Source organism: Psammomys obesus, unplaced genomic scaffold (assembly GCF_907164565.1).
Source record: "Psammomys obesus unplaced genomic scaffold, mPsaObe1.curated_primary_1811, whole genome shotgun sequence".
In the NCBI taxonomy this organism is placed as follows: domain Eukaryota; kingdom Metazoa; phylum Chordata; class Mammalia; order Rodentia; family Muridae; genus Psammomys; species Psammomys obesus.
In genome coordinates, this window is record NW_026596085.1 from 17,027,500 (window position 1) to 17,037,803 (window position 10,304).

The 10,304-nt window shown below is 44.1% G+C and overlaps 1 protein-coding gene across 5 annotated transcripts in view; it reads left to right on the forward strand.

The window, feature by feature from the left end:
- The window catches only part of Tcf20 (transcription factor 20), a 136,194-nt gene extending 127,915 nt beyond the window's left edge, over positions 1–8,279 (forward strand). For 2 of the 5 annotated variants that reach the window (XM_055626850.1, XM_055626855.1), the window contains exons 4-5: positions 1,196–1,245; positions 4,650–6,960. In XM_055626850.1, coding sequence (XP_055482825.1) covers positions 1,196–1,245; positions 4,650–4,781 — 182 coding nt within the window. In that variant the 3' untranslated portion in view covers positions 4,782–6,960. The other 3 variants (XM_055626851.1, XM_055626852.1, XM_055626853.1) reach the window with 3 other exon arrangements.
- Positions 8,280–10,304: the final 2,025 nt, after the last annotated feature.

Consider the following 10,304-nt stretch of genomic DNA (forward strand, 5'->3'; position numbering starts at 1 on the left):
GCTGTCAGTCTGTCAAAGCTATGATGTACGTTGAAGTCATTAATTAAATTTATCTGCCTTGCTCCACACTGCCCTTGTGCCTTGAAACTGGACTTCCTAGAGGCACACGTGTTCTTGCTGCCGTCAGGAATGCTGTCACCATGTTAAAAGTTGGGATTCATCATTCTTTTCTCCAGGGATTAAAATCATCCTTGTGGGACTATTTCCCTCTGAAATGTTCAGTGTAGATTGTGTGATTATGGCAGGAGTGTCTTCCTTGCGTCTCTGGGGGCTATGGGATGCAAGTAATAACAGGGAGTCCGGGCCAGTCACCTTTCTCTTCCGAATACTGGACTTTCTGTATGGAGGACAAAAAGGGTCACTGTGTTTCAGATAGTTTTAAGGAGCATTGATCCTATGGAAAACACTATTTTGGAGATTAGCTTTGATTGTTAAATAATTGTCATTTTGAAAATACAGAGAAAAAAGTTTTAATGGAAATCATCTGTTTTCTTCCTACAGGAAAAAGGACACTAATAATTTTTGTAGAGTTCTTTTAAGACTTTTTTCTAAATGAATACAAAACATTTTAATGAAATGAAAAGTTTACTTAAATTTGTATATCCTGGTTGTTAGGGTGATTTTTGTATCATGATACCATGGTTATTTACCCGTATCATCAGCCACTTTAAAATACTAGTTTTGTTTTGTTTTGTGACTGGTGTCATGTTTTAATGTACCATAGATTATTTTGAATGCCTCTAATGTTTTCCTGTTAGGAACTACAGTGTGGTCAAAGAAGCAGAGAATAAGAGAAAAATAATTGTGTGTCTAAGGTGCAGATCCACATGGTGTTGAACGTTCAGTGACTTGAAATCCAGGCAGACCCAAAGCTCCTGGAAATCCCTTATCTTCAAGGGGGAAAAAAGACAGCAGGACAGGGTCTATACTCCAGCCATCATGTGAGCACCACACGGCAGTTCTCTGGACACTCCACTAAAAGCTGGGGAAAATTCATGTGTCCGATGGCATCGAGCTTTTCCATAAGAACTGACAGTTTTGCTTTTTTCATATAAAGTGTTACATATATACACTTGGGATTAGAAAGGAAATAAGTCAATATTGTGGCCTCTTAAGTTTCATGTCTGTCAGTCCAGACAATATAGCTGTGTTTTGTTAAGCATAGTATGTCTCATCAGACTGTCTTGTTTTGTAGATTGTTTGCTGCATGAGGAGAACTTCTCGGTGAGGTGCCCCAAGCACAAGGTGAGTCACGGACCCCTGCACTCTCAATGGGGCTGGCTGTGTAGCTGGGGAATAGGAGTAAGCCCCAGGCACTGAAGACTTCACCCATGTCTGTTCCAACATATACGTCTAGCTGTAACCTTCTCGCCTTTGGAAGGGTCACTGAATTGAAGGAATCCTGGGGCATAGGCCCAACACACTCATGGTAGTTTGGGAAGAGGTGGGGTTTTTTTTTGAGGAGAATGTCTGTTTATTATGAGGAATTAAAAGCCAGGCAGTGGTGGTGCACACCTTTAATCCCAGCACTCAGGAAGCAGAGGCAACATCTCTCTAAATTTGAGGCCAGCGTGGTCTATACAAGTTCCAGGAAAGCCAAAACTACAATGAGAAACACTGTCTCTAAAAACCAACTAACCAAACAAACAAAAAAGATCAGACTCAATGAACTTATTACTGCTTTCTATTTGAGTTTAGTAGAACTCCATCCAGTTTGTGGATCAATTCATAATGAGTTGATAGATGGCCTGGTTTAGAAACATTTTTCAGACTAGGAAATAAAGGGAGATAAAGCCAACTTCAGAGCTTGTGGTCCCTCATTCTCTCTCAAGTAGTTCAGCAGAAACAGCCCAGCAGTATATAGGTGGTAGGCTGCCACTTCCACTTCCCTGTCTGTTTATTGGTTACTTTCTTTAGGAAAGGTAGAAAGATGAAACTAGTAACCCATTTCTGGGGTACCACACGCAGAAGGGGGTGGGATAGGGTGAAGGAGGAGGGCCAGAGTGCTGTCTTCTGCTGCCCATGTCTCCTGCACTTGGACCTGTGTAGCTGAGGTCACACTGACACCTAGTGGTCATTGACTACTCCATCGCCAAATAGGGCCAGAAAATACTGAAAACAGTCATGTGTAGAGGACTGTCCTCAGAATGCTCCTGAGAAATTATGCTTTTTTTTTTTTTTTTTTTAAAGAATGATTTTCAGAGATGGTCTTAGGATCAGACAATATTTTCTTTATTTTTATTTACAATCACATTTTACCTCAGAAAGCCCAGTCTGGATTTCTCCTGTTTACCATTCAGTACTGACTTCTGCTTTTTATTTCCTTTTCCATGTGCCATTCCTGTCCTTCATCTACCCTTCCTGGTTCCCACACTTTGTATTTCCTATTCTGTCCCTCCTGTCTTGTCTCCTCTTGGCTTTGGCCGGCATCAGCCTCCCCTTCCATGCCCTCTCCCCCCCTTGCAGAACAAGACCACGAAAGGCAGCCTCAGCACAGAGCAGTCGGAGCGGGGGTGAGGGGGTCAGTGTGCACGTGGGAATGGACAGCAAGCACAGGTGAGTTGGGGCCTGCTGAGCTCCCACCACCTCCTCACCCAGCTCCATGTGTGTCCTGGTCTTTGGCCTCTTATGGCTCCAGGCTGCACCACCAACATTTAGTCATGTGGATTAATAAAGTAAGAACAGAATGGTATTCCATTTGTTGCTTAGCTTCCTGAATGTCTGCACGAAGGTGGGGGGGGGGCGGGTTCAGAACTGTCTGCTGCCAATTGGAGTCACGACAACTTTTCTAAAGTCAGCCCTTTAGTGAAGAGCTAGCAAATAAGCACATGAGTGATCGTTTTAAAGGCGGAGCTTCCAGGACAACCCTTTGCCAGCAGCACGCTCTTTTGGCTCTGTCTTAGAAGAGTCTAACCAGAGGTCACTTCTTTAAGTTTTGTTTTTGCTTTAATTTACATTTTGGTAAGGCTTATATACTATGTTTTCTTTGGGGGGGGGGGAACAATATTCTCTAAATTTTATTATTTGTAATCCCACCCCAGTACTGTGAAGAATTCCTTTTTAAACAAACAAACAAAAAAAAAAGCATAAAGCAAAGGAAAATTCAGAGATGTACTGGACTTCACCATCCAGTTTAATTATATTGTTAACAGTGTCACAGGATTAAACTGACTGGTGTCCTCATGCAGCCATAAGAATGCCGTTTAGAAGGCATGGGTCCTGAAAGTGTGTGGTTCAAAGTAGGGTGTAAAGAGAATAGAATTGACAAGACATGAGTCCTTGTTGCTTCAGTGGGCAGAGGTCCTAGCTGTCTTGAAGTGTTATCTGAGGAATTGTTCTCTAAATGGAGATCATCTCCCACAGCTTCAACAGGCCTACTCTCTGTGGAGTATGTCCTTTCCCCTGGTTACATCTGGGAGTTTTTTGCCATTTTCTGGAAAAATCATTAATTTGAAGAACAGTTGAGTTCACCTGAGAGTATGTGGTCTTCCTCCTCTAAGAAAATGTTGAATTGGTGGTTCATTTACTGACTTGAGAGAAAGCTGCTGTACACCCTGCCGTGGCCTAGGTCTAGACTCAGATCAGGGCTCCTGTAGGGGTACTGAGTGCTTTGCTGTAGTTCTTTTTCTCTTTGTCTGCCTCTTCGAGGAAGCAGAACAGAGTGTAAAGGGTGGGTGGGAGCGACTTTACTTGTTCTTAAGGCACAAGATCCAAACATGAATACTTATGAGCTGACAAAAAGGCATCGTCGGTTCTGTATTTCTAGAAGCTGCAGGTTTGTGCCTGCTGTGTACTTGTTATAACCCTCAAGACAAAGTGTATATATACACTTTGGCTGTATATAAATGTGTTCTGGAGAACTCTTTACATTGGTTTTCAGTGGGACTCCCTGGGCTTGAAGGCCGCTGTGCCTAAGTAGGCTCTGTGTCAGTGCCTCTCTCTATTGGCCCTGATGGTTAGACTCTAATGGGGGGCATGAAATATGTTCCTGAAGGCTTGGCTAAGGTGAAAACTAGTTCATTTGGAACTTGGTTTTGTCCTGAATTCTAGCCTAAGTTGTAGAAATCTGGACCTTAGTAGCCTGTTAGGTACCTTGGTCGTCCATCTGTTGGGGACCTTGGTCATCATCCCTTCTTGGGCCCTTCCAGCTGCAGCCCTGGACTTTGAATAGAATGGTAAGTCTTACCTCTGTCCTTCCTGTGCTGTTATCAGGCCATAATAGACCTGAATGTCATGTGGGGTTGGGCCTCAAGTCTGTTGAGGTTGTAGCAGTCACCTATTAAGTAAAAGGAAAGATCCTGTGTTCGTTCTTAGTATCCAGAATATTCTTTGTGTAAACTCTCCCCATAATGTAAATTTATTTTTCTTGGTTTGTTGCATTAAGGTCAGTGTCCTTCAAGTGCCAAACATTTGCTGAAGTCTCAGTGGTCAGGGCCAAAAGCATATCACTGTCCTCAAGGAACACTCATGCACAGTATGGAGAGCCACCGTTAATGGGGACCTATACAAGGAAGGGAAAGGGCAGTGAATGTGCATATGTGTCCTGACCTACTGGCACCTCACTTTCCAAACAGAATGGTGAGGAAGGTAGCTGCATGACTGAGCTTAAAGTCACACAGTATCTGTGTGCTTCTGTTTCTTGTGTAAAGGGAGAGAGGATAGTGATAAACTCAGGAGGAACTGACGACAAGACCTCGGCAAATACTGAGCACACTGGCCACTGCATGCTACCAGCTGTGTGTTTCCGAGAGCTACAGCTTCTCTGTCGAGCTAGGGGCTAAAAGTTGCCACGCCAGCAGGTAGGGGTGTGCACTTGTCTCCACCAAGCTAAGAACATAGAATAAGGGAAGTCTCTGGACAGCTGCCCAGGAGGTCACCTCCTCTCCCCCCACCCCACCCCCATTTCTGAGAATGAGAAAGCATTATGATAGGCCTGTAGTGTTGAGATTGTTATTCTCTGGCTTTATTGCAGGTTTGGACAGGGGCTCCTCTACATGGCTTCCCTAAAGTGGCGCCCTGTCCTGGGTGCTAGATACACCCACCCACATGCCCTGCACAGAGCAGCCATGGAAAAAAAGGAGTGGCATCTTCCCTGCTCCCTCTGAGCAACACACAGCCCATCCACAGATGAATAAGTGTTACCCCAACCCTATGTTCATCCAGGAAAGTGTTGCTGGGGTTACGCCTCCAAAAGGATACCCTTAGTCTCTCGCATCTCCCTTATAACCTAAGCCGATACTGGGTCAGAATTAGGTTTCTCTCAGTTCTTCCCTCTAGGTAAGAATCACAGGTACTTCAGAGAGGAGGCTACCTCTGAATCTTGGCATAGTTGATCTGAGTGATGCTTGCTGCAGTTGGGAGAAACGGGCTGAGAGTTTGGTGTGGAAGGATGCAAAGGAAGCCCTCTCAGGTTCAGGCCACAAGTTATATGGGGCGAGTCCAGAGAGAAGCTCCACCTGCTGAACATCAGAAGCTCATTGTTTTGTAGTTGTGGAGATAGATCCCAAGTTCCAGGCAAGAGCTTTGCTACTGAGCTACCCTTGTCACATCACCATTCTTGGATAAACATTTTGGCTTTCCAGTATCAACTTCCCTTATTCCCCTAAGTGTTAGGATTAGAGACAGTAGCCACATGCTCAGTGAGATTTCTTCACGTTGAAATGGCAGAGAACTCACTTGACATAAGACTGAGGCATAGCTACCTCCTCTCAGCCATGTCTTACAAAATGAAACAAAGTACATGCAACCTAGTTAGCAAAAGATTGGGTAGCTGTATCCTCTAATTCTGCATTGAACTAGCTGCGTGCTTTGTCCGAAAGAGTCTCCTTCCTGAAGTTGAGCTTCCCCTTGAAGATGGAGTAAAGGTACCTTTGTGCAGTCATAAAGCACCTGTATCCCCAGAGCTGGGTCTGGATTGCAGAATGGGTTGCACTGTGTATACTGCTGCCTCTACCAAGTGTCTTCCTCTTTGCTGGTCTTTTCTGTGAAGTATTTAGCAAGGGCAGGTGTACATCCACGTGCTTATGAATGGTGCTTTCTTAGGTCCTGCACACACCCCTTCCTTCTTAGCTGTTGCTGTTGGTAAACTTTGTGGAAGCAGATAACAGATGGTGGGCCTGATTTTTCCTCAAGTTTATCTGTTGGTGGTGAGAAAAGGAGAGACTTGAAGAAAAGACAGAGAAATCTCAAGAGACACACAGTTGCTGACTATGCAGTGATTAGCAGAAAGCAAGGATGAGAGTGAGTTGTCATCAACAATGGCTTTTGGTGTAATTTTTCTGGACTAATTCCTTGGAAACTCATGTCTCCCTAAGCCCTTCTGACGTAAGGCAGACGATGTGACACTCCTCAGAGTCTTGTTGAACAATCCATTTGCCCTACATGGGTCATATAAACAACCTCCTGAAACCTGAAATGGTAGAAGAGAGATGGCAAGGGGCCTCTTGAGCACCTCAGGCTCCTGGGGAGCCAGCAGAATTGAAACCTCCAGCTTGATGGAGGCTCCAGAAAATGGGCTAGCGCCTATCCCACCTCCCCATCAGAGACTCTGAGAAGTGTTAGTTGTATAAAGAACAGACTCAACTAGAGACAGCTGGGTGGGTGCTGTAGATTTTATTGACAAGGTACTCTTAGTCACTTTTATGAGGGCTGAGCCTTGCCACAAATTGCTGAGCCAACCATAGACCCTCAGTGCATACTATGCTGCCAAAGATTCACACACCATACTCTCAAACAGGACCCAGCCAAAGAAGTCAAGAAATCCTCTCCTGTTTTGGCCCCTTCCATGTAAGGCCCATTAGCTTGGGTCATTGCTGCCTTAACACACGTTTGGTCCAGGCCATATGATAGTGCAGATACTGAGCTTGAATGTGTTCAAAATCAACAGAAAGGCCTGAGATCCCTGTTGAAAGCCATACCATAGCTGTGCACAGACCGTATAGAACCTCCCATCACCCAGTGTCTGCTTGCTTTCCAGGTGAGACTGTGGAGATGAGAAGGTGGTGGACACACATGATGGAATGGATTCCTCCTGCTGTGCAGCCACACCCCACTCTGCCCCGCCCTGCACCGCCCCGCTGCGCCTGCCCATGCCAGCACTTCCTTCCTATGTTTTCACATCACACTCAAACTGGTGACACCACAGGAAAGAAAGACACAAGATGGAATGGCTGTTTCCATGGACACAATCTCCATAGTGACAATGTGGGGGAGGGGGGAGGGCTGGGTTGACGGGGAAAAGGGGGGTTAAAAGGGAGGGATAAAAAATATATATATATAAATCTATTTTTAGTCTGGAAAGACTTTGTTTAAATGAAAGGTGCGCTATCCCTTTTGATTCTATTTTAAAATTATCTAGTTAACTCAAAATTTGTTCCAATGACAATGAAATTTAAATGTGAAATTGAACTGAACAAACTCATAAAGGATGGGGTGTGGCTTTGATCTTAAGCCTGTCTCACAACAATCCAGTGAACACTAGACCACAACTGAAAGAATAGACAGATGACAACCACCCTTTCCCTGGTCAGAATCAGTCTCACAGGGAAGTGGGGAGGGGAGGGGGATGGCCAGATTGGGGATGGTCATTTTCAAAAGTGCGGAAATGATGTTTAAACACAAAAATAAATGTTTTCCTTTCCAGAAACACTATTTATTTATTTTTTCCTTTTTTTTTTTTTTTGGCGGGGGGGATGGTGAAATTGGCAGATGCCCCAAGGCCATGGGTGTGTCCTGGATCCCTGTGGCCCCACCAAGTAGGCAGAGTAGCCCCGAAGCAACAGGCATACTTGAGGAATGGCTTATCCCTGGTGCCTCTTTCCTTGGCACATTCCGTGTAGCTGGGGCCTGGGGGGGACCCACAGGATTCATGGGACCTGCAGAGGCCCAGGCCTCTGCTGCTGAAACAAGCAAAGTCTGGGAAGAAACAGTGGTGTGAACCACATGGGTAGGTTAAGCTGACCAGAACCACCCACTTTAACACTTCTTTATTGCTTTCATTTTTATAATGGAAAAGGGGAGCGTGTTAGATATATGGCCCGTGCTACATGATTCTTTATGTTGTATTGTTTTTGTTTTGTATATTGTATAATTTTTAAATATATGAGTTTTAAAAAAAGAAAAAAAAAGTACAAAAAAATCTTGTTAAGGCCTTAAGAAGGGATATGTGCATCTTTCAGGGGTCACTCTGCCGTGGGGATAAAATAGCTGTTTTACAAACAGTTTTATTTAAAAAAACAAAAATCAAAAAAAAAAATGTAATAAACTTCATTTTAACCTTGTGTCATTTCTCATTTACTCCAAGTGAATGTGTCTCTTGCTTCTCTAGGATGGGCCTCCCAAAGGGGACTTTGGCTCTTATTTCTCAGAAAGCTGCCATCAGTCCTGATCCCTTTGTTCCCTGCTCTCCTGAAGCCTACGTGGTCCTGGTCAGCAGAGCCTGAAACCAAACCCCAGGGTTCTTCTCTGCCTCCGTGGGGCTGTTTTGACTTTCTGACATTGACATGGGGGCATATTCCCAAAAAACATTAATTTTTAAGAATTGTAAAAGTAAAATGCAATGTTAATGGACTTTCCTTTTTAGAAAACAAATATTGGAAATAATGTTTGAAGTGGAAGTAAGCAATTCTAAATGAGTTTTAGTGTGCTCATCAGTTAGGGGCTACGGAAATGGCTAATTTTGCTTTAATGGCTGTATAGGGCAGTGAGACCCATTTCTCATCTTACCCACCTGCATGGAGGTATGAGTGAGTATGAGTCGTGTGCTGTGGTAGCCGTGGGACTGTGCTCAGGCAGCTGGACACAACCTGAATAGAAATGATGGTTTTGAGCTGGTTGGCGTCTCTTCCCATTAGCCTGGATTAACAGTTAAAGTGAAATTGATAAATTCTAGGTGTCAAGGACTAAGCCATAAAAATTGAAAAATATGTATCTTGAGGAAAATGTTTTCCTGACAGCAGACGTTTGTCACTTTGCCTTTTATTCTTTTGTTCCCTTTCCATTTGCTGATGATACCTGAGCACAGCTTCCGTTGTGATTGTTCTACATCTTTCCTTAAACTGGATTCACTGTTCAGTTCTTGCTGGCAGTTTCCCGACTTCTGCAGTGCCATGGATCACTGTGCCTTTCAGCTCCTGCAGTTACCGAGGTCAGTGTGTGTGTCTTATAATAGATTTTTTTTTTTAAAGCAACTTTAGGTTTGCTGTAGTATTGAACAGAAGATAAGTTCCTGTGTGTCTGCAACCTCCACATATGTGCAGCCTGTCCTACTATTGACGTCCCCACTGGAGCAGCACGTTTTGGTTTTTTTTAAGATTTTATTTTATTTTATTTATTTTATGCATATTAGTGCTCTAAGAGGGCAGTAGAGGGTGTAGATGGTTGTGAGCCACCGTGTGGTTGCTGGGACTTGAACTCAGGACCTCTGGAAGAGTAGACAGTGCTCTTAACCACTAAGCCATTTCTCCAGCCCCGAGCAGCATGTTTGTTGTGGGTGACGAACCCACATGACTTATGACCACCTATCACATCTGCAGTTACGTCAGGGTTTCTGGTACTGTACACTTCATGGGTTTGCACAAATTTATGATGCTTCTGTGCCCCCGTTACTGTCTTCCTACCCTAAAACAACTGTGCCAGCTGCTCCTCCCCTTCCTTCCAAAATGTGACAGTCACTGATCTTTTTATCACCTTGATAGTTTTGCCTTTCCCAGAGTGGCGTATGGTTCGAGCCCATACAGTATATACCATTTCAAATTGTCTGCTTCCAGTTTAGTAATGCATGTTTATGGTTCTTTTCATGAATTTATGGCTATACAACATGTTTCGTTGCTGCTGTCAAAAAATACTCCATCGTCTAGATAAGCCCAGTTTCTCCTGCTTCCTGTTCATCGAAGGACATCTTGATTGCTTCCCTTTTGGGCAGGTAGGAGTAGAGCTTCCATAAATAGTGTGCAAGTGTTGGTAGGCATAAGTTTCCCCATCAGTGTGTCATGTGGTGAAGATGTTTTATTGTAAGCAGGCGCTAAACTGCCTTTCAGTGTATCCGCTTTGTATACCATTGAAGTATCCTCTCTGTTGACAGTGCTGATAGGTCTGTCTGTAGTAGGTTGTTTTCAGTACTCTTTGAAAACTATTGTTTCATTCTGTGTATATGAAAGTTTTGCCTGCAGTAATGCCTGTGTACCCTTAATGTGCCCAGTACCTGCAGAAGGTCCTCAGGACCTGGAGTTACGGGACAGTTGTGAGCTGTTACATGGGTGCTGGGAACTGAATCTAAGTCCTCTGGAAGTCAGCCAGTGAGCTAA